At 44.8% G+C, this 24,291-nt stretch overlaps 1 protein-coding gene across 4 annotated transcripts in view; it reads left to right on the top strand.

Annotated features, from left to right (window-relative positions):
• The first annotated feature begins 28 nt into the window (after nucleotides 1-28).
• LOC111972211 (centrosome-associated protein 350) overlaps nucleotides 29-24,291 on the top strand; it is a 43,324-nt gene continuing 19,061 nt past the window's right edge. For 2 of the 4 annotated variants that reach the window (XM_023999131.2, XM_023999133.2), the window contains exons 1-14: nucleotides 29-373; nucleotides 6,052-6,095; nucleotides 6,250-6,364; nucleotides 6,527-6,698; nucleotides 6,971-7,545; nucleotides 7,656-7,742; nucleotides 9,763-9,876; nucleotides 11,150-11,266; nucleotides 13,364-14,034; nucleotides 14,342-14,466; nucleotides 20,985-21,916; nucleotides 22,017-22,179; nucleotides 22,437-22,579; nucleotides 22,677-22,869. In XM_023999131.2, coding sequence (XP_023854899.1) covers nucleotides 6,313-6,364; nucleotides 6,527-6,698; nucleotides 6,971-7,545; nucleotides 7,656-7,742; nucleotides 9,763-9,876; nucleotides 11,150-11,266; nucleotides 13,364-14,034; nucleotides 14,342-14,466; nucleotides 20,985-21,916; nucleotides 22,017-22,179; nucleotides 22,437-22,579; nucleotides 22,677-22,869 — 3,344 coding nt within the window. In that variant the 5' untranslated portion in view covers nucleotides 29-373; nucleotides 6,052-6,095; nucleotides 6,250-6,312. The remainder of the gene's footprint in view (nucleotides 374-6,051; nucleotides 6,096-6,249; nucleotides 6,365-6,526; nucleotides 6,699-6,970; nucleotides 7,546-7,655; nucleotides 7,743-9,762; nucleotides 9,877-11,149; nucleotides 11,267-13,363; nucleotides 14,035-14,341; nucleotides 14,467-20,984; nucleotides 21,917-22,016; nucleotides 22,180-22,436; nucleotides 22,580-22,676; nucleotides 22,870-24,291) is intronic. The other 2 variants (XM_023999134.2, XM_023999132.2) reach the window with 2 other exon arrangements.

Here is a 24,291-nt window from a genome sequence, read left to right on the forward strand (position 1 = left end):
GTGAAGTCACGTTTCCACCTCCCGCGAGTTTACAYGTCACCAGTTTCCTGTTGTTATTCTGTCAATGGTGGACAGTCTAACTAACTCATAAATATCGGGGAATATCAACACTGTAACCAGGAAAAGACAACCTGGAAGGCGGTAAGCTATTTACTAATAGAAGCTAAAACCAAACTCTCCAAGCCGGTGGAATTGAAAGAGGCGGCAGCTAATTAGCTTAATAGCTGGCAAAAATCTGACAGTAGGCTAGCCACTGTAGCAGTAGCAGCGGCCTTGGTCGGTTTTGGAAAAGTTGCCTGATTTTATGTCCATCATCAAGAAATTACCATCATCACGAGCTATGGACATCTAGTTTGGAGCGTCACCCGGACCGGTATGTAGCCACGATTGGCATATTTTAGAAGTTGTGCAAAATTTCCTCTAAACGAAGCCCCAAACTATCGTTAGCGTTCTAACTACAAGGTTAACTAATATTACGCCACTTGCTAGCGATCATTGCGTTAGTAAAGTTTGATAGCTAGCTAGCTAACTGTGTTAGCCTGGTGTCACTGTTTTAGCTAGTAACAGGGGATGTTTGCTTGCTAATGTTATCCAGCCCATAGCCCACAGCACAATCATCCCCATAGTTACCGAGAGTTATGATTAAATATAAAATGTTCTATACTATATGTGATGTAAATCCCCGATTGGCAAATAATTAGTTAGGTAACGTTAACTAGTTAGCAATCTTACAAAATAGTTAACTTTAACTTACATTAGCTAGCTACAATTAGTAAACTAGCTAGGCTAGCTAACTATTCACTTAGATTACTAATATTGTGATGTAGTTGAGCGGCTTCACTGCAAGTAATATTGTATGTTTTTAATATTCATTAAAAAAACTGGATAGTAAGCTTTTCTAGATTAGTTACAAATTATCACCTCTCCTTTGCATTGACAATGAGAACTACTTGCAGCCGACCGATGTTGTGCTTCAAACTGTAATACGCGACAGTTTCTGTGAATAATTATTCACCAAATGTATCGTGGAGTTGGGTTTAATCGCCTACTAGCTAACTAACCAAGTTGCTTTAACTTTGTTGGGAGCCACACCTCAGCTGTTATGCTTTTGTTGAAATTATTTGGCAGATTTATAGTAGTAACTGTTTATGACAATGTATTTTATAATGTAACGTTAATAACACTGAAACTGTAGCTTGTAGCTGCCATTTTACACTTAGTTTTGACAAATTGATAAATTTCAAGCCTTTATTTTTGCCTGCACTATCTGATMATTTGCTATGTCTGTAGTGAACATTGATCTCCAGTGGGACATATTTTCCAGTACATGTTGTTTTAGACCTCATGTTTTATTGAACACACTGATTTGTGGCTGTCACTGGGTTTTCAGCCAGACTGTTAAAAGTGGTTGCTGTGAGTAGATGGGCTGTAGGCTGGATCTTGAATATTAAAACACCATTTGAAATAGTCATCCATGCCAGCCTGAGCTGTTGTTTATTACATAGAGAGCCTATTAAMCCTAATTATGTCGTTTATTATGAGTAAACTGCAGTGACATGAGAGGAATGCATGGAGTGTGAAATATGAGATTCCAGAAGGCCCTGTTTTTTTCAAAGAACGCATAGCTAGATACATGGACCTTATCAGAAATCCCAATATGCCCTCAGATGAACCATCACAGGCAAAGCGTCAATACAGGACTAAGATTGAATCCTAGTACACCGGCTCTGACGCTCGTCGGATGTGACAGGCCTTGCAAACTATTACGGACTACAAAGGGAAAACCTGCCGCAAACTGCSCCGTGACGCGAGACTACCAGACGAGCTAAATGCCTTTTATGCTCGCTTCGTGGCAAGCAACACTGCAGCATGCATGAGAGCACCAGCTGTTSCGGACTACTGTGTGATCATGCTCTCCRTAGCCGATGTGAGTAAGACCRTTAAACAGATTCAACATTCACAAAGCTGCAGGGCCAGACGGATTACCAGGACGTGTACTCAAATCATGMGCGGACCAACTGGCAAGTGTTTTCACTGACATTTTCAACCTCTCCCAAATCGAGTCTGTAATACCTACATGTTTCAAGCAGACCACTATAGTCCCTGTGCCCAAGAAAGCGAAGGTAACCTGCCTCAATAACTACCGCCCTGTAGCATTCACATCGGTAGCCATGAAGTGCTTCGAGGCTRGTTGTGGCTCACATCAACACCATCCCGGGAAACCSTGGACCCACTCCGATTTGCATACCGTCCCAACAGATCCACAGATGACATAATCTCAGTCTCATTCCACTCTGCCCTTTTCCACCTGGACAAAAGGAACCCCTATGTGAGAATGATGTTCATTGACTACAGCTCAGCGTTCAACACCATTGTGCCCACAAATCTCATCACTAAGCTAAGGTCCCTGGGACTAAACACCTCYCTCTGCAACTGGATCCTGGACTTCCTGACGGGCCGCCCCCAGGTGGTAAGGGTACGCAACATCTGCCATGCTGATCCTCARCACTGGGGCCCCTCAGGTGTGCGTGCTTAGTCCCCTCCTGTACTCCCTGTTCACCCACGACTGAGTGGCCAAGCACGACTCCAACATYATCATTAAGTTTGCTGACGACACAAGTGTTAGGCTTAATCACCGACAACGATGAGACCGCCTACAGGGAGGAGGTCAGATACRGACAACAACCTCTCCCTCAACGTGAGCAAGTCAACAGGCCCCATTAACATCGACGTGGCTGTAGTGGAGCGGGTCGAGAGCTTCAAGTTCCTTGGTGTCCAMATCACCAACAAACTAACATGGTCCAAGCACACCAAGATAGTCGTGAAGAGGGCACGACAACACCTTTTCCCCTTCAGGAGACTGAAAAGTTTTAGCATGGGTTCCCAGATCCTCAACAAGTTCTACAGCTGCACCATCGAGAGCATCCTGAYCGGTTACATCACYGCCTGGTATGGCAAYTGTTCGGGTTTTGACTGTAAGGTGCTACAGAGGGTAGTGCRTACAACCCAGTACATCACTGGGGCCAAGCTTCCTGCCATCCAGAACCTATATACTATACGGTGTCAGAAGAAGGCTCAAAAAATTCTCAGACTCCAGTCACCCAAGTCATAGACTGTTCTCTCTGCWACCACATGGCAAGCAGTACCGGAGCGCCAAGTCTAGGTCCAAAAAGCTCCTTAACAGCTTCTACCCCCAAGCCATAAAACTGCTGAACAATTAATMAAATGGCCACCTGTACTATTTACATTGACACCCCCTCCTTTGTTTTAACTCTGCTACTCGCTGTTTATCTGTGCATAGTCACTTTATCCCTACCTAGATGTACTAATGACCTCGACTAACCTGTACCACCGCACATTGACTCGTTACTGGTCCTCCCTGTATATAGCCTCGTTATTGTTATTTTATTTGTTACTTTTWAATTTTTTACTTTATTTCTTGAACTGCGTTGTTGGTTAAGGGCTTGTAAGTAAGCATTTCACAGTAAGGTCTGCACCTGTTGTATTCGGTGCATGTGACATACAATTGTGATTTGATTAATTTAAGCACATTTCAACATTGGTTCTACTGTCACCCTCCGTGAATACTTTTTTTTTYCGAAGAAAATGTGATAAATAATACACTCAAAGCCATGTCTTTTTCTTTCGTATGTTCCTATCTCGTCATAAGGAAACCTTGTTAGGTATTTGCTGTAGAACCGGTTGGAATGGAAATAGAACAGCTCTTTAAATGGAAGTGCAACAGCTCTTGAGTCAGCAGTCTGTCATTAATGATACATTGGTCATACATCCATACCTATGTATAATCAATCCTGTTTTGAACCTCTGCAGATGCTGGATAAGAGGTGCTTGTCCCAGTCACTTAGATTCTTTGCCTGCCTGCAAGTAGCATTAATGCAGTGTTTGGATTCAATGTGTGTCTGCTCAGGTGGTTTGAACTCTGTTTTCCTGGATAGATGGCAGCATAAAAGTACTGCTGCTGACATTAGGTTCCTATTTCTCACATACAGTGCCTTCGGAAAGTATTCAGACCCCTTGACTTTTTACACATTTTGTTAGGTTACAGCCTTATTCTAAAATTGATTAAAAAAAATCCCCCCTCATCAATTTACACCCAATACCCCATAATGACAAAGCACAAACCATTTTTTTTTTTTAAATGTGAAATTTACATAAGTTTTCAGACCCTTTACTCAGTACTTTTGGCAGCGATTACAGCCTTGAGTCTGGGATATGACGCTACAAGCTTGGCACACCTGTACTTGGGGAGTTTTTCCCATTGTTCTCTGCAGATCCTCGCAAGCTCTGTCAGGTTGGATGGGGAGTGTTGCTGCACAGCTATTTTCAAGTCTCTCCAGAGATGTACGATTGGGTTCAAGTCCGGGCTCYKGCTGGGCCACTCAAGGACATAAAGAGACTTGTCCCAAAGCCACTCCTGCTTTGTCTTGGCTGTGTGCTTAGGGTTGTTGTGCTGTTGGAAAGTGAACCTTCTCCCCAGTCTGTGGTCCTGAGCACTCTGKAGCATGTTTTCACCAAGGATCTTTCTGTACTTTGCTCCGTTCGTCTTTCCCTCAACCCTGACTAGTCTCCCAGTCCCTGCCACTGAAAAACATCCCCCACAGCATGATGTTGCCACCACCATGCTTCACCGTAGGTATGGTGCCAAGTGTCCTCCAGACGTGACGCTTGGCGTTCAGGCCAGAGTTCAATATTGGTTTCATCAGACCAGAGAATCTTTTTTCTCATGGTCTGAGAGTCTTTAGGTGCCTTTTGGCAAACTCCAAGCAGGCTGTTGTGCTTTTTACTGAGGAGTGGCTTCAGTCTAGCCACTCTACCATAAAGGCCTGATTGGTGGAGTGCTGCAGAGATGGTTGCCCTTCTGGAAGGTTCTCCCAACTCCACAGAGGAGCTCTGTCAGAGTGACCATCGGGTTCTTGGTTACCTCCCTGACCAAGACCCTTCTCCCCCGATTGCTCAGTTTGGCCAGCTCTAGGAAGCGGCCAGCTCTAGGAAGAGTCTTGGTGGTTCCAAACATCTTCCATTTAAGAATGATGGTGGCCACTGTGTTCTTGGGGACCTTCAATGCTGCAGACATTTTTTTTGGTCCCCTTCTCCAGATCTGTGCCACGACACAATCCTGTCTCGGAGTTCTACGGACAATTCCTTTGACCTCATGGCTTTGTTTTTCCTCTGACATGCACTGTCAACTCTACAACATTTATATAGACAGGTGTGTGCCTTTCCTAATAATGTTCAATCAATTGAATTTACCACAGGTGGACTCCAAGTTTTAGTTKCATCTCAAGGATGATCAATGGGAACAGGATGCACCTGAGCTCAATTTCGASTCTCATAGCAAAGGGTCTGAATACTTATGTAAATTGCTGATTTTTATTTAATTTAGTCAATTTTAGGATAAGGCTGTAATGTGGTCTGAATACTTTCCCAAAGGCACTGTACAGCCACTCTGAACTTAAGCAATTTGAATTAAAAAACAACAACTTTTTTCTAACTTCATTACTGTCTTCAAGTGTTCTAATTGAAGGTGAACAGGAGTGATGTGGAACTGCAAGTGGAATGAGCCACCCCTGACTGCCCCGGCGCAGACTACTGGGCAGGACAGCTTCTTAATGTCTCTGATGCAATTTTTTTTATTTAACCTTTATTTAACTAGGCAAGTAAAGTTAAGAACAAATTCTTATTTACAATGACTACCTACACCGGACAACGCTGTGCCAATTGTGCGCTGCCCTATGGGACTCCCAATCACGGCCGGTTGTAATACAGCCTGGATTTGAACCAGGGTGTCTGTAGTGACGCCTCAAGCACTGAGGTGCAGTACCTTACCCGGCTGCGCCACTCGGGAGCCCATTCTTCTATTACCATTCTTCTATCAGTGCAACATTCTGTCTGTCACACTGAAGGAATAAGGATATGGGATACCTCTTCATGTTACYTCGAATGTCTCTATGGGGCTGCAAAGGCTTTGTTTGCCTTTTTGTGTTGCTGTTTTTTTTTCTTGTTTAAAAAAAAAAGCCTTTCTCCCCTCAGAGCTGTCAGCTGCATGGAACAGTCTGAATCAGACCAAAGCTGCTGTAAGTAAACCCATATTAACAATGTTGTCTCATGGTTTCAAAGTTTTTCTATTTTTGTAGACTCACCACTTAATGCAATGACACATGGGCTGTGGTATTTGAGTTTTTGTTCTGCATTCTTTGTCTGAGTCAGGCACTTTTGTTTTCCTTGCAGTTGCAGCACATTGAGAACCGCCTGGAGGCTTCTCCTGGCTCTGGAGTTCTGYTGGATTCCGTCATGGATACAAAGAAAAGCTCTGGGGGCGCCACCAGGAAAGTGAGCCGCAGAGGTGAGGCACACAATGGTRTATCTCATCCTTGTAAGCCGTGGTTACTATTTACAGGACAAGGTTCTCAAACTGGACTTAGCAGCAGGCATCGTCAATACTTTGCGTTGTTTTGCATTGCAAGGTTACTTTTCAGGAATTCTAACCCTATCTCTCCTGACTCAGATGGGCGGCGCACAGAGGACTGCTCCCAGGCAGGCGGAACTTTCAAGTCCAGAAGGAGGAGTCATCGGAGCCCAGACAAGAGCTCCCGCAGCCCCCTGAGGAACACCACACAGGACAGCAACGTCCACAGGAACAACTGTGTTGAGTTTAAAGAGCCTCTGACCTCTTATAGGTATGCACTGTTAATGAGATGTAAAAACATTTTAAGTGTATTTCTACCATGTTTACTAATGTATGCTGAGGTTGTGTGACGATACTGTGCAAAATGTTGTGTTTTTAGTCCCTGACTGTAATCCTATAAATCCTGCAGTCGTAAGTCGCTACTTTTACAGCCACATGTACATGTGTAGGTCTTTGCACATAAGGCTGCTATTCAAAGCCATGTGATCTTGACACATCCCATTCAAATAGCCTGAATGCTTAAGTGACCCCCCCCCCCTCCAGGGAAGCAACCCCAACACCCCCCCTGACCTCCCAGCTGGAGGCCCACAGTCTGCAGTCAGAGGTTGCCACCCCCCCTCCCCCGGACTCCTGTCTCAGCCAGCTGGTCTACCAGTGTGACACGCGAGACCAGCAGACTCGCGGAGACCTGGACAGCACACACTCGTCTGCCCTGGACAGCACTGTGGTGCGCTATCTCAACCACCATCCCACGCTGGAAGCCCTGTGGCCCCCAGGCCACGCTGTTACAGCCAGAGACGCTAACAAGGAGGGGGGCCCAGAGGACAGGCCCAAAGCACACACYCTGGAGGGCCCGGCCCCACCCCCAGCAGAGACTGTTTCCTCAAGCCCTGGTTCGGCCTCCCAGAGGCTGGAGAACCTGAGGCAGAGGAAGCCTGACGACAAGCTGGAGAAGCTGAAGGAGACGATCCGCAGACAGAGAGAGCACCTGGAGGCTGCTGACAGAGACAGGCTTCTGGAGCAGCCTGTGGGCATCAGTGGAGCTGTGGAGACGACCACCGTACCCACGGCTAAGATACGCAAAGTAGCAGCCGCACCTCCGGCACCTATATACAAAGGTAAAGCCCACTGGATAAAGAAAGTTGGTCTCCAGTTGCACTGGATGTAAAATCTGATTACATCATTCCTTCAAACCAAATCTTATGTAACAGTMATTTGTTCTTATCAGGTTTCAACAGGAGTGAGACCAAGATCTGCGCACCTGATGGTAAAGTGTGGCGAGAGATCTACAGAGACCTGTCTCGCCAGCTGTCAGGTGAGCACTGAGTGGTAGATGACCAAAGGACACACCCTATGCTATTAGCTATGCTTACATAATGACCCCTGCAGTTAACAGGTGTTATTGATATTTCTGGGGAGTGACTAAAAGGACTGTGGAGATGAACTGCCAGCTCATCACCGCTCAATAGAATCAATGGGCTGTTGACGTCATAGTGGATGTACAATGGAAAAGGGCATCAGATGGACAGCGTAGTCCAGGGGTGCTCAAGTACTATTTGAGRAGATCTGATCACACAAATTTCATGGTGGCACAGGTCTGAATGGATATTGTCGTTTATTGGCATAATAACAAACACCCACCTCGCAACCCATGCGATCCCTTGTTCACACCTTTTGTTGGCGGAGAATTTTTWGCAGTTTAAATGCTAATTTCCTRCAATTGTACACATTTTCCCATGTGTTTCTATGATACAGGTGTCAAAGCTTCCCCAAAAGAATTAGGTAGCTCTGGTAGAACATATTTTTTGATTGGCGATTTTGTGCATTTAACAAAATCCCATCAGATAGGCTGATTTTCAAATGTGTCATGTAAACAATAGTATTAGGGAAATCGTAAATGTTTAAATCAAACTATTATATTMATCTGCTATTCACAATAATAGTATTATTGTGTGCGTACTCAGTGCTGGCAATGTTCCACTTGGTCAGTCACCGGGATCGTCTCGTTAACACCAGCCACACTACACGATAATGGCAACAAAAATTCTGATGCTGCCAGAAMTTTGTCAGAGCCTACGACTTAACGTARTGGTACTTAATCGTCAGACCTAGACCCTGTCACACTGAATGACCYAAGATGTCCGACAATCGTTTACGACCTAAGGATTTGCCCACAACGTGAACATTTTGTCTGGTACGGCAAAATCGAGGCAAAAGACGGCTAAAATCGTAGTCTGCAAAGTCTTTAAGTGTTTTTATTTTCGAGCCACCTTAGTCTAATCTTTGATATGGAAGAATGCTTTGTTTTACTTGAATGACTAATACCGGGTAGAAAGATGATGGACCTATATAATCTTTGACAACTAAYAATTCTGACAACTGAATTCGAGAGGATTTATTTTATGTTTGAGCATAAGAACACAGCATTAGCCATGGCAAAATGCATAGAATTGCAGGAAATTAACTTTAAAACTGCAAAATCTTCTCAGCGCCATGCAGAATAAGTGGAATCACAGGAAATGTGCTTTAAAATTGCAACATTTTCTCTCAGCTCCATGAAGAAATCTGTAGAATTGCAAGAAATTGGCAAAAAAATAAAACAMATTTTTCTACACCGCCAAGATGGAGGCCTCTAAAATATTATTGTCCAGGGCCATTCAGATTAGCTGACCAGACCTATTGCCACGCCCAATACCTAAACTCCCAGTTTGATCCGGGAAAAAACCTGTAATACTAGGCTATAAATATATCTGATGTTCCGATTTCAAGCTCCTGTGCTTAAATGCTGCTCTGCCATTCAAATTGCCCAGGAAATGAGATGGCATAAAATACGCTCCAGTATTTTCAGAAAGACTAAGGGCTATTTTACCTATCCCAGTCAACTGTTTCCTTTAATAAATAAAGCAACTGTCCTATTTTGGACAAGAATGATTTTGARAACATTTCCACCAAAGAAATGAGTGTTCTCTAAATTTAGGATAACTTGATGAATGCGGTGAGGTTTTTGCTGCAGCAGATTTTCCAGGCATTTTGCCACAACTGCAGCACTGCTCGCTTCCCTACCGTTTTGTATGACTGTTTGAAGAAAGATTTTTGTATTTTCTTTGTCCTCCCTGGCTCTCTGCTGGTWCCTGGGCTTCCTCACAGGTTGATGYCAAAGTTCTCTGCTTCCTCCTCTTACACTGATACAGTCCACCAGCTTCGTATTCAATTGCTTTGTTTTGCATTCGGATGTCTTTCAGGAAGCTAGCAACTTTTTAGAAATTTGATAGTTCTGTTATTTTTCCCTCTTTTGTGTTCAAACTGTCATGTCATATCCTTTCTCCCCGTCTTAGAGAGCACCAAGCCCAAGCAGCGACCCACAGAGAAGGCTAAGGAAAGGAAGCCGTCCAAGCCTGTGAGGAAAATCCATAAATCAGCTTCTGTTCCCGACCCGGAAACCAAGCTAGGTTGGATCTCTTTTCATTTCTCCCCGTCTCTCTCTATCTCACTTTTTATTTGTCTCTCGTGCTTACTCATCCTGGGTCTATGCGTTCAATAGAARATGTGGAAGCTCCTCCAATATTGTGTGTGTAGGTGATAATTCATCACAAAGCCAAGGGGTCTTTCACAAACAGGGGGAGTCTCATTTGTTTTGGTTCATCAGTTACTGTGCAGCATGCACACTGAACCTGAGCAGGTGTATCACAGTGAATACATCTGGCAGGCGTGTACCACATAAGGCCTTAACTGTGTGCTATTAAACAGGCCTCTGTTTGTCAGTGGCACCATTTAAGTCACTTATCCACAAAGAAATGTCCGGAATGTATCGCATGCTGATTGCAAGCAAGCCGCAGTGTAGATGCACACTGTAGTTGGAATGCAGATGCGGCGCAGTTCTGCTGGGCTGGGCATACCAGCTCTCTGACAGCCACCCTGTACTGGGCCCATACCAGCCTCCCTCCCTCTTTCTTTGCCTCTCTCTGTCTCTCTCTGTCTCTCTCTGTGTCTCTTGTCTGTGTGTGTTCTTCCCAGTGCAGTGGAAAGTGAGATGAGTATAGTGTAGTCTTACCCTGTCATCCTGCTGCTGGACTTCCAGCCCGCTCACCAAAAATAGCCCCCTGAAATCTATGATCAAGTTCAGCTCCTTTACCAAACAGGAACAGCTGCTGGCCTAACGTCAGCCCCTGCTTTGTAGAGCAAATCGGTAGGCTATATTATTCAAAGTAATGGAAGAATTGAGAAATCAGTAAAACAGCATTAGGTTTTATTTGATACATTTTCAAGGGGCAATAAGCTGTTGCAACATCAATTTCTGTTGCAACATYAATAATTATATGTACCAATTAAATCTTGAAGGATATAACTTMTAAATGCCTCATGAGTTCAACTGTTGTACCCCATCATAACCCAAATASAAGCTAGTTTTAMTCCAATGTTTGTAACTATGTAAATGTAAACAAACACTGTATAGCCTCAACATAGTTAACTGTAATTTTGATATCATGGATGGTCAGTCCTTGCATCCATAGCTCTGTCTATTACTGAGTGGCAAAAATGTCAGGTATATCCCTCAGCTTTTTACCAAAACCGAGGCGGGTTGACCACTTTGTTTCAATTAAGGATTCTAAGTTGTAAGTCTTTGCTTTCTGATAAACAGAATGCCATAAGTCATTACTGCTGAACTCTACACCGACCATGACCTTTCTGTGTGTTTTTGTGGTGTGCTCCCTGTTGCTGCAGTGATCAGCACCACGTCATGGCGGGAGGGCCAGAAGCTGGTGAAGATGGTACTGGGCCCCGCTCCACGTCTGCCTCAAGAGCAAAGACCAGAGYCCACAGAAAGACTGGCCAGAACAGGTGGGTTGGGAGACATACAGTGCCTTCGGAAAGTATTCAGACCCCTTGACTTTTTTTTACATTTTGTTACGTTACAGCTTTATTCTGAAATTGATTAAAGAAATAAAAAATAATCCTCAGCAATCTACACATTATCCCATAATGACAAATACAAACAGATTTTTAGAAATTATTGCATATTTATTAAACATAAACAGATAGCTTATTTACGTAAGTATTCAGACCCTTTGCTATGAGATTCAAAATTAAGCTCAGGTGCATCCTGTTTCCATTGATCATCCTTGAGATGTTTCTTCAAAGTACTGAGTAATGGGTCTGAATACTTAGGTAAATGTGATATTTCAGTTTATTTTTAAATGTGCAAAAAAAAATAAACCTGTTTTTGCTTTGTCATTATGGGGTATTGTGTGTAGATTGATGGGAAAACCCCCCTAATTTAATCAATTTTAGAATACGGCTTTAACGTAACAAAGTGGAAAAGGTCAAGGGGTCTGAATACTTTCTGAAGGCACTATCTACTACCCTCACCCATCTCTGCTCTACTTGGCCTTCTCTCCTCTATCCCTCATCCCCCTCCACTCCCTCTCATCCCCCTCCACTAAATCACACACTAATGTGTACGGCTACATGCACACAATAATGAGATTGTTGTGGATAGTCAGATTCATATAATAGTTTGATTAAAATGTTTACATGCTATGCAAGAAGAATGATTCTCCTAATAATCATGTTTACATGGACACCGAATGGCACTCTCATAAATGCAGAAAATTGCATTTTTGTGTTACGGTATATGTGGTGTTTTTGTTTGTTTATTGCATGTTTAAAGGCGTACAGTGCACGGCTAAAGGAATATCAATAAATAAAGAGTTTGTCGTCTCTTCTAGCACAGGCAGTCTCCCTACATTAGCCAACTTTGGCTGTCAGTGACCGGAATGAATTAAGATTGACTAGCCGTGTCTGACTGACTGCGCAATTCAGCATGGTTTGGTTTCCATGGGTTGTGCTGGTGGTAGACTCATATCGGCGGGGTGGGGGTGAAGCATGAGGCTGCTTAAGGGTTGTACTGCCAGTCTGTCTTTTTTACTGATATATTCATTTCTGCATTGTTGGGGTTAGACTTTGCAAGAAAGGCATTTCACTGTACTTCTTGAACTCCAGACAGAACATTTACTTAAACAATTGTAGATGTGTTATCTGGATATAGCTACTAGGGCTGTCAAACCATTACAAACATTTATCAAGTTAATCGCATGGTTTTCCTTAGTTGACTGCGATTAATCTCACATTTATTGAAGATGTTTCAATTAAAACACATCACATTGGGTTGTAGGAATAATATATTTTGATTATAGRGGAAGAAAAATAAAATATTTAAGACAATTGAATAATAACAGATCAGTCAAGTCTTGAGTTCATGTAAAATATCATACAACTATTAGATCTAGACTACTTCTTATCCATGTTCTTCAACATGAAAAAGTTACAAGCTGCTACTACAAGAATTGGGATAATTTGGTCATATCTTTTGACCTGAGGACTATTAACAAAAACATAGCTAAATGGAATGGCTGTCCTGTTCTGTTTTTCAAATCRGAGTTTAATCTAGAGGCATTCTGCCATTACATTCTAAACATTCTCGTTTGGCTAGCTAGCTAACGTTAGCATAACAAGCTAGCTACTTCTGTGCAAATGAAGTGTCTGCTGTTATTTTAAAGAAACGCCTGAGAAAGTGTATGGTTGAACTTTCTGTAAGTTTTCTTTCAGAATTGTTGCTCAAAGCTGCGCGTATAGTTGTTTTAGCACAACAAGAGAGGCAGACCGCACTGCTACTGCTGTTGGTAGCAGCTGTTAGTAGACCAACAGCACAGAGTGTTGCGATTAAAGGGTCTGTGAGGAAACGGACTTGGCTGACAAAAATTAAATGCGTAGCAAAGATTGCCGTTTAATTGTAAYGCTTTAACTCTGACAGCCCTAATAGCTACCACGATTTCCCCCCTAATCATGCACACAAAACACATGTTCCTTTCAATTCACAATAACATTTAGTCACAAATCAATACAATACCCCTTGTGTCTTTTACAMATTTTTTCCAGCATCCCATCCTCGGTCAAATTCGGACCCCTGTTCAGAGCTGAATCGTCGGTCCARACCCAGCAGCTCAGAGAGACCCTGCAGCCGGTACAGGACCACCCAGCCCACCCCAGACCCTTTCTCTGCAGGCCCAGCCGAGGACAGGGCCCTCAACACAGACCTCCTGTCTGTAGACATCCGGGGCATCCTGGACGACCTGCAGCTGGAGCACAGAGCAGAGGAGCGAGCTCCAGTGGAGCCCAGGATGGGTTCAGTGTCCGGGGCCAGAACCACAGCATGGACGGCTGGTTGCTCATCCTTACGGGGCTCCCGCAGTGCCAGCCCCACCAAGCGCAACAAGCCAGAGCCATCAGAACCAGGGCCCAAGAAGAGGCACTACGACGCCGACTCAGTGCGCCAGTACATCACCCGGCAACAAGAGGAGCGTAAGAGACGTCTAGTGGAGGAGCGAAGRGCCCAGAGGGAGGAGGCGGAGAGCAGGASCCAACGTCTTCAGGAGCTATACAGGAAACAGAGAGCGGGGGTAGCCAATAAGGGCCCTGYGGTACTGGAGAGTCCAGTACAGAAACGCCTGCAGGAGACCTACACCAAACTACTACTGGAACAGGCGGAGTTAGAAGAGGAGCCTCTGCCTTACCAGACTCAGCCAGCCTCTACCACAGTCATCCACCAGGTAAAGGCATCTTTAGTTGTAATGGGGATGAAGCCCTCACYGTCCCCTTACTCACATGGCAAGCTTTAGYGAAAATGTGGGTATAGAGCATGGTATGTATGGCGTGTCAAATGCATATTTATAGCTGCCCTTGTTACATTAAGAGCCAAGATGTGAAATGGTGACATGTAGAATTACCCTCAGTATAACTCGGGAGATATAATGCTATTGCTCATATTTCATGTAGTCAAGTGGCCTGTAGGAAATGACTCATCCTGTGGTGAGTTAAACTAGCTGTGAGTTATTTGTGGTGTGTGTTCTCCTTTAGCAGAGGCCCCTGTACCAGCCATCCGGGGAGTCGGACAAGGAGAACAAGAGGCAGGAGAGACCCCAGAGTGCCTCCTCTAGCAGTGACCTGTCTCTATCTGAGATACAACCTCCTCCACTCTCCAGGTCAGCACACACCTCACTAAAACACTAATTACAGGTTATACAGTGCCTTCGGAAAGTATTCAGACCCCTTGACTTTTTCCACATTTTGTTAGTTTACAGCCTTATTCTAAAATGTATTGTGTTGTTTTTTCCCTCATCAATYTACACACAATACCTCATGACAAAGCAAAAACAGGTTTAACAAATGTATTATAAATATAAAACTGAAATCACGTTTCTATAAGTATGCAGACCCGTTACTCAGTACTTTGTTGAAGCACCTTTGGCAGCTGTCTCTTATACACATCTAGATGTGTATAAGAGACAGTTTTGTTACATTACAGCCTTAAATTGTATAAACGTTGTTTTTTCCCTCATCAATTTACACACAATACCTCATGACAAAGCAAAAACAGGTTTAACAAATGTATTATAAATATAAAACTGAAATCACATTTCTATAAGTATGCAGACCCGTTACTCAGTACTTTGTTGAAGCACCTTTGGCAGCGACTACAGCCTTGAGTCTTCTTGGGTATGATGCTACAAGCCTGTCTCTTATACACATCTAGATGTGTATAAGAGACAGCCCCACACCTCTCCAAAACCTGTATTTATACAGTGCCTTCGGAAAGTATTCAGACCCCTTGACTTTTTCCACATTTTGTTAGTTTACAGCCTTATTCTAAAATGTATTGTGTTGTTTTTTCCCTCATCAATYTACACACAATACCTCATGACAAAGCAAAAACAGGTTTAACAAATGTATTATAAATATAAAACTGAAATCACGTTTCTATAAGTATTCAGACCCTTTACTCAGTACTTTGTTGAAGCACATTTGGCAGCGACTACAGCCTTGAGTCTTCTTGGGTAAGACGCTACAAGCTTGGCACACCGGTATTTGGGGAGTTTCTCCCATTGTTCTCTGCAGATCCTCTCAAGCTCTGTCAGGTTGGATCTGGTTCAAGTCCGGGCTCTGGCTGGGCCACTCCTGCGTTGTCTTGGCTGTGTGCTTAGAGTCATTGTCCTGGAAGGTGAACCTTCATCCCAGTCTGAGGTCCTGAGCTCTATGGAGCAGGTTTGCATCAAGGATCTCTCTGTACTTTCCTCTGTTCCTCTTTTCCTTGATCCTGACAAGTCTCTCAGTCCCTGCCGCTGAAAAATATCCCCACCGCATGATGCTGACACCACCATGCTTCACCGTCAGGATGGTGCCAGGTTTCCTCCAGGCGTGTTTTTATCTTGTTTCTCATGGTCTGAGAGTCTTTAGGTACCTTTTGGCAAACTCCAAGTGGGCTGTCATGTGCCATTTACTGAGGAGGAGCATCCGTTTAGCCACTCTACCATAAAGGCCTGATTGGTGGAGTGCTGCGGAGATGGTCCTTCTGGAAGGTTCTCCCATCTCCACAKAGGAACTCTAGAGCTCTGTCAGAGTGACCATCGGGTTCTTGGTGACCTCCCTGACCAAGGCCCTTCTCCCCGATTGCTCAGTTTGCCCGGGCGGACAGCTCTAGGAAGAGTCTTGGTGGTTCATAACTTCTTCCATATATGAATGATGGAGGCCATTGTGTTCTTGAGGACCTTCAATGCTGCAGACATTTTTGGTACCCTTACCCATATCTGTACCTCTAMATAATCCTGTCTCGGAGCTCTAGAGACAATTCCTTCAACCTCATGGCTTGGTTTTTGCTCTGACATGCACTGTCAACTGTGGGACCTTATATAGACAGGTGTGTGCCTTTCCACCTTTATTTAACCAGGTAGGCTAGTTGAGAACAAGTTCTCATTTGCAACTGCGACCTGGCCAAGATAAAGCGTAGCAATTCGACACATACAACACAGTTACACATGGAATAAACAAAACATACAGTCAATAATACAATAGGAAAATAAGTCTATATACAATGTGAGCAAATGAGGTGAGATAAGGGAGGTAAAGGCAAAAAAAGGCCATGGTAGCGAAGTAAATACAATATAGCAAGTAAAACACTGGAATGGTAGATTTGCAGTGGAAGAATGTGCAAAGTAGAAATAGAAATAATGGGGTGCAAAGGAGCAAAATAAATAAATACAGTAGGGGAAGAGGTACTTGTTTGGGATAAATTATAGATAGGCTATGTACAGGTGCAGTAATCTGTGAGCTGCTCCTGAACACTGTGCTTAAACTAGTGAGGGAGATAAGTGTTTCCAGTTTCAGAGATTTTTGTAGTTCGTTCCAGTCATTGGCAGCAGAGAACTGGAAGGAAAGACGACCAAAGGAGGAATTGGTTTAGGGTGACCAGTGAGATATACATGGCGGAGCGCGTGCTACGAGTGGGTGCTGCTATGGTGACCAGTGAGCTGAGATAAGGGTGGATTTACCTAGCAGAGACTTGTAAATAACCTGTAGCCAGTGGGTTTGGCGACGAGTATGAAGCGAGGGCCAACCAACGAGAGCGTACAGGTCGCAATGGTGGGTAGTGTATGGGGCTTTGGTGACAAAACGGATGGCACTGTGATAGACCGCATCCAGTTTGTTGAGTAGAGTGTTGGAGGCATTTTATAGATGACATCACCGAAGTGAGGATCGGTAGGATGGTCAGTTTTACAAGGGTATGTTTGGCAGCATGGTGAAGGATGCTTTGTTGCGATTCTAGATTTAATTTTGATTGGAGATGCTTAATGTGAGTCTGAAGGGAGGTTTACAGTCTAACCAGACACCTAGTATTTGTAGTTGTCCACGTATGCTGGACGGGCGAGCAGATGTGCTGCAGTGATCGGTTGAATAGATGCATGTATTTACTTGCATTTAAGAGCAGTTGGAGGCCACGGAAGGAGAGTTGTATGGCATTTAAGCTCGTCTGGAGGTTAGTTAACACAGTGTCCAAAGAGGGGCCAGAAGTATACAGAATGCTGTCGTTTGCGTAGAGGTGTATCAGAGGAATCACCAGCAACAAGAGCAACATCATTGATGTATCTGAGAAGAGAGTCGGCCCGAGGATAAACCCTGTGGCACCCCCATAGAGACTGCCAGCGTCGGACAACGGGCCCTCCGATTTGACACACTTAACTCTATCAGAGAATAGTTGGTAAACCAGGCGAGGCAATCATTTGAGAAACCAAGGCTGTCGAGTCTGCCAATAAGAATGTGGTGATTGACAGAGTTGAAAGCCTTGGCCAGGTCGATGAATACGGCTGCGCAGTGATGTCTCTTATCGATGGCGGTTATGATGTCGTTTAGGACCTTGAGCGTGGCTGAGGTGCACCCATGACCACGCCTGAAACCAGATTGCATAGCGGAGAAGGTACGGTGGGATTCGAAATGGTCGGTAATCTGTTTGTTAACTTGGCTTTCGAAGACCTACATAACCCACTGAGTCGATGATGGCTCCAAAAGCCTTTTGGAGTGGGTCTGTGGACTTTTCCATATGAATATTAAAATCACCAAACATTTGAATATTATCTGCTATGACTACAAGGTCCGATAAGAATTCAGGGACTCAGTGAGAAGCTGTATATGGCCCAGGAGGCCTGTAAACAGTAGCTATAAAAAGTGATTGAGTAGGCTGCATAGATTTCATGACAGAAGCTCAAAAGACAAAACGTCTTTTTTTTTTTTTGTAAATTGAAATTTGCTATCTTAAATGTTAGCAACACCTCCGCCTTTGCGGGATGCACGGGGGATATGGTCACTAGTGTAACCAGGAGGTGAGGCCTCATTTAACACAGTAAATTCATCAGGCTTAAGCCATGTTTCAGTCAGGCCAATCACATCAAATTATGATCAGTGATTAGTTCATTGACTATAACTGCTTTGAAGTGAGGGATCTAACATTAAGTAGCCCTATTTGAGATGTGAGGTATCACGATCTCTTTCAATAATGGCAGGAATGGAGGAGGTCTTTATCCTAGTGAGATTGCTAAGGGCAACACCGCCATGTTTAGTTTTGCCCAACCTAGGTCGAGCACAGACAGTCTCAATGGGAGATAGCTGAGCTGACTACACTGACTATGCTAGTGGCAGACTCCACTAAACTGGCAGGTTGGTGCCTGGCCTGCACCCTATTTCATTGTGGATTAGAGGAGTTAGAGCCCTGTCTATGTGGTGATAAGATGAGAGCACCCCTCCAGTAGGATGGAGTCCGTCACTCCTCAGCAGGTCAGGCTTGGTCCTTTTGTGGGTGAGTCCCAGAAAGAGGGCCAATTATCTACAAATTCTATCTTTTGGGAGGGGCAGAAAACAGTTTTCAACCAGCGATTGAGTTGTGAGACTCTGCTGTAGAGCTCTCACTCCCCTAACTGGGAGGGGGCCAGAGACAATTACTCGATGCCGACACATCTTTCTAGCTGATTTACACGCTGAAGCTATGTTGCGCTTGGTGACCTCTGACTGTTTCATCCTAACATCGTTGGTGCCGACGTGGATAACAATATCTCTATCACTCGCCAGTTTTAGCTTTAGCCAGCACCACTTCAGATTAGCCTTAACGTCGGTAGCCCTGCCCCCTGGTAAACAGTGTATGATCGCTGGGTGATTCGTTTTAAGCTAATACTGGGGTAATGGAGTCGCCAATGACTAGGGTTTTCAATTTGTCAGAGCTAATGGTGGGAAGCTTCGGCGTCTCGACCCCGTAACGGAGGGAGTAGAGACAAGAGAAGACTCGGCCTCAGACTCCGACTCGCTACTTAATGGGGAAAACCGGTGAAAGTTTCTGTCGGCTGAATGAGCGACACCAGTTGAGCATTCCTACAGCATTTCCCTCCAGAAGCCATGAGAAAGTTGTCCGGCTGCGGGCGGGGATTTATACTACTATCTGTACTTACTGGTGGCACAGACGCTGTTTCATCCTTTCCTACACTGAAATTACCCTTGCCTAACGATTGCGTCTGAAGCTGGGCTTGCAGCACAGCTATCCTCGCCGTAAGGCGATCGTTCTCCTGTATATGATGTACAGCGACTGCAATTAGAAGCATCATGTTAATGTTACTACTTAGCTTCGGCTGTTGAAGTGCTGATGAACCATGTCCAGATAAAGCGTCCGGAGTGAAAAAGTTGAATGAGGGAAAAACTAAAAATATAAACGGTAATTAAAAAGTAAAAACCGTAAAGTTGTCAGCTAGCAAAGTAAGGTTGGCAACAAAACGCACAGCCAACGTCTGCAAGTTCAAGAGGAAGTGACGTTTCCAAAATCACCGACAATCACCGACTATCTTTGCAGTAGATTGCAACACCGCCCCTTTGGAAGTACTATCTTGGCGGAAAATTTTATAGTTTGCGATGGAGATTTCAGGATTTTTGGTGTCATGTCCAATCCAATGTCAAATCATGTCCAATCAATTGAATTTACCACAGTTGGACTGCAATCAAGTTGTAGAAACATCTCAAGGATGATCAATGGGAACAGGATGCACCTGACCTCAATTTCGTATCTCAAAGCAAAGGATCTGAATACTTACGTAAATAAGGTATTTCTRTTTTTTYTGTTTAATAAATATTCAAWMGTTTCKAAAAACCTGTTTTCGCTTTGTCATTATGGGGTATTGTGTGTGGATTGCTGAGGATTTTGTTTTATTTAATCCWTTTTAGAATAAGCCTGTAACGTAACAAAATGTGGAGAGAGTCAAGGGGTCTGAATACTTTCTKWAGGCACTGTATGTTACCTTTTCCATTAGCACTGGCTAGTGTAGAGGCCCAAAGCATAGAGCCATATTACCTCCTCATAGCGAAGGAACAGAGCCAATAAGGATTTTTTTTGTTTCTGAACGGTCTGTTTCCACGGGTTTCCACGGGTTTCCATTGCAGCATTTCAGAACATGGTGGAGTATTTTATTTGTTTGTTTAACCTTTATTTTATCAGAGAGCCCTACTGAGACCAAGGTCTCTTTTGCAGATGAGCCCTGAATTACAGAAAATACACATCTAAATGCAGAAAGAAAAACACGGTCATTAAAAACTAACACATTCATCAGTAATACGTTCCTCAATCAGCTTTCTGAATTACACTAGAGGCACCAGAACATCACATTTTAAGAACATTTTGAAGATCGTTCCACAAATAAGGTGCAAGAGAACAAATTTACCTAGTATGCTCGATTAACCATAAAATAGGGTACTTCTATTGATAGTTTAGATGCAACAGTAACTTCAGATACTGTAAATATCTGTCTGGTCCTCACATAGAGTAAACATTATGGTATGTAACTGTCATCTGCATATGTTCATAAACTCATGAGTTGCTATGCAGTTCTTGGAATCTTGTTGAGTTGATCCTCGGCCCTGAACAATTTTTGCTTATATAATGAACACAAAGGTGGTTCTCAGAAAGTCCTATTTAGACTGTACAAGTCACATATTTTAATGGCTTCATGCATATTTAGATGTCTTAAACCTTTGGCATAGTRTCCTATGGACAATGTTGCTCTGTACTAAAAGTATTTTATGGGTCCATAAACTAAAGGACTTTGTTAATCCCCAAACAATATTTTGAGTGTTTCTGAGCCGTTTTGTTTATAAAATTGTGTATTTGAATACTAATCCTCCACTCTTTCTCCTTTAGGAATGAGCTGGGACTGGGAGTTCCATCGTGGCTGCAGCCAGACCGTCTGAGTTGTGCTCTGGCTCCCCCCACAGACAAGCTTTTCTCCCTGGGCCTGGAAACGGGAGGGGGCTCTGGGGTGAGGGGAACCAGCCCTCCAGCCAGGCCTCAGCACTCCACTCTCACAGGAGCAGCCAACAAGACCAAGATGAACCGCAWTGAGGCCCTGAAAGCCACAGCCGCATCCCTGTCTACCCGCATAGAGAGTGAAGCACGGAAACTGGCCGGCACAGGGATCAACTATGGCTGTGCGAGGGACATGGATCTTACCGGTCTGACCCATCTTCAGCCTCAAGACGACGGCTGCTGGGCCAAGCCTGTGAGCCCATCGGTCAGAGAGAGCACTGATGCTGCTGACGAGCTGTCCCTGAGGATCCAGAGGCTCCTGAGTGCTGGCCAGAGCACATACAATGAAGCTCTCCCRGGGGTGGGCAACCTGCACAGCTTCAGAGAACAGAGAGRCGGGGCCTCTGCTTCAGGCAGCAGGCCCCAGACATCCCCAGGCCTCGGCTCCCATAAGAGGCCGGAGGAGCACCCTGAGGTACCGGGGAAGACCAAGCTCCATGACTCCAGCGGTGACTCCATCAGTGAGGGCCCACTGCTGAGCGAGGGCAGCCTGTCAGAGGGCAACAAGAGCCCCTGCACGCACATAAAGAGGGTCCCCAAACCAGCAGAGCGTCTCGGGTCACTGGACTTCTGTGCGGGCCAGAGGGAGGGCTTCCAGCCCATCTCTCACTTCCAGAGAGTGGCAGAGAAGTACCCAGCCCTCAGCACCCTCCCGTTCTCTCAGCCACGGGACCGCAGCCGAGGCCCATGGGAGGAACTGACCAAGGGAAGTCCTCATAGCGTCATCAACATCTTCACGAAGAACCACCTGCACAACCACACAAAGGGTTAGCCAACACATTTACACACCCACCCTATCCATAGAAGTGTTTTGAATGAAGAGCGAATGTTTAACCCATCGTCTGTTCGTCTKGCTTCTCTCTGCAGTTGGAGGAGAGGAGCAAGTAGACAGGAGCTCCCCTGCTGTGCATTGTGGCCTGTCTGCAGCCAGCTCGGTGGATGTGGCACCAGCGTATGAGGATGACTTTGTGTCTTCCCGTAGCAGCGGCGGCGGGAGCAGTCAGTCTAAGAAAGGATACAACGGATGCAGGTAAAGTGGTTTATACCACTGTCACATGACTGGGTGTTGCTATCTGAATACCTCTCATGCAATTAAAACRTAATTTCAAAATCCTGTAAAAATTATGGGAATTTGACCACAAGATGGCACTAATGTCACATGGCTGGCTAGGAGTTCAACTCAACAGATGTGAGTTGCTGTTTTTGAAGTTGTTTTAGTCGTCTGTGGTGGTTTGATGCACATGATGTGGGTCTTAAACKATCTTTTATCTCGACGTCTCATTGCAGCATCACCAGTGGGAACAGTCACTATGACGAGTTGATGAGTCGCAGGTCCCCTTATGACACCCGGACTATAGACCTGCCATCCCATCACTCCTCAGGCTCTACTCCGGTATCTTCACCTCACTCAAAGGGTTCAGTGAAAAGGGGTGAGACTTTCCCCACAAAATAAAATAACCACTTCCCCTGAAATCATGCAGCCAAGTGACAATTTCTTACTAGTGTAAGTGTCTCCCATCTCTTTAGGCGCTGCTTCAGACAAGAGTGATACCACTCTGGTGGAGGAGCAGAGGAGCCCCTGCTCTCCGGGATCGGAGAGCCTGTCTAGAGACTCAAGACGAGGAGGCTCAGCCTCTGAGAGAAGCTCCATCCACAGCCTGGTGAAGAGCGTGTACACTGACAGTACACTAGGGGGCGCCTCGGGCCACTTACACTGCAGGTAAGGCGTTCCAGCCCAGACCACTTCTGAGGGGCTCAGGGGAATTCCCAGGAGCTTGAATATCCTCCTTGACCTTCAGTGATTACTGGTATTTCCTTCCTTCCTGAGCTTCTTGGTTGTCTTACAATCTCTGAGCACATTTGTGTGGGGATATTATTGCTTGCATRTGGGCACAATGCCTCTTTCAATTACATGAGTTTATGGTCTATYTGTTTCACTGTGCAGTCTCACTTCAGGTATTCGACACAATTTCCTTGTTAGCCAGCAGCCTACCACCCTGCATCCACTGCTGGCTTGCCTCTGAAGCTAAGCAGGGGTGGTCCTGGTCAGTCCCTGGGTGGGAGACCAGATGCTGCTGGAGCAGTGTTCGAGGGCCAGTAGGAGGGCCTCTGGACAAAAAACAAATATCCCAATGCCCCAGAGCAGTGATTGGGGACATTGCCCTGTGTAGGGCGCTGTCTTTCGGTTGGGACGTTAAACGGGTGTCCTGATTCTCTGTGGTCACTAAAGATCCCATGGTACTTATCGTAAGAGTAGTGGTGTTAACCCCGGTGTCCTGGCTAAATTCCAAATCTGACCCCACCATCATAGCCACCTAATTATCCCCAGCCTCCAATTGGTTCATTCATCCCTCCTCTCCCCTGTAAATATTCCACAGGTCGTTGCTGTTCTCAGTCAACTTGCCTGGTAAAATAAGGGTAAAATAAATTAAGTGGTCCTTGGCTTCCAAAGACCACCACTCATAATATTTACACATTTCAAGTGACTGGAGAGAATATTGGAGTAAACTTGGACACCACATCAGCCACAGTGTTCTCTCTACAGGGTCTCTTTGCCAACATAAAGATGCATCTCACTCTGTCAGGCCTGAACAGCGATTGAATGGGGTCTTTTCAGTTCAGTTCCCAATATAATGGGGGGGGGCCATTATATACACTTAGTGTACAAAACATTATGAACACTTTCCATGACACAGACTGACCAGGTGAATCCTGGTGAAGGCAGTGATCACTTATTGATGTCACTTGTTAAATTCACTTTAATCAGTGTAGATAAATAGGAGGAGACAGGTTAAATAGTTTTTTTAGCCTTGAGACATGGATGTTATGAGTGTGAATGGCCAAGACAAAAAAATCCACACTGCCTTTGAATGGGTTATGGTAGTAGGTGCCAGAGTCACTGGTTTGTCAAGGACTGCAACGCTTCTGGGTTTTTCTTGCTCGACAGTTTCCCGCACGTATCAAGAATGGCCCACCACCCAAAGGACATCAAGCCAACTTGACACAACTGTGGGAAGCATTGGAGTCATCATGGGCCAGCATCCCTGTGGAATGCTTTCAACACCTTGTAGAGTCCATGTCTCAACGAATTGAGTCTGTTTTGAGGGCAAAAGTGGGTGCAACTCAATATTAGGAAGGTGTT

The sequence above is a fragment of the Salvelinus sp. IW2-2015 genome, linkage group LG13 (genome assembly GCF_002910315.2).
Source record: "Salvelinus sp. IW2-2015 linkage group LG13, ASM291031v2, whole genome shotgun sequence".
NCBI lineage: Eukaryota > Metazoa > Chordata > Actinopteri > Salmoniformes > Salmonidae > Salvelinus > Salvelinus sp. IW2-2015.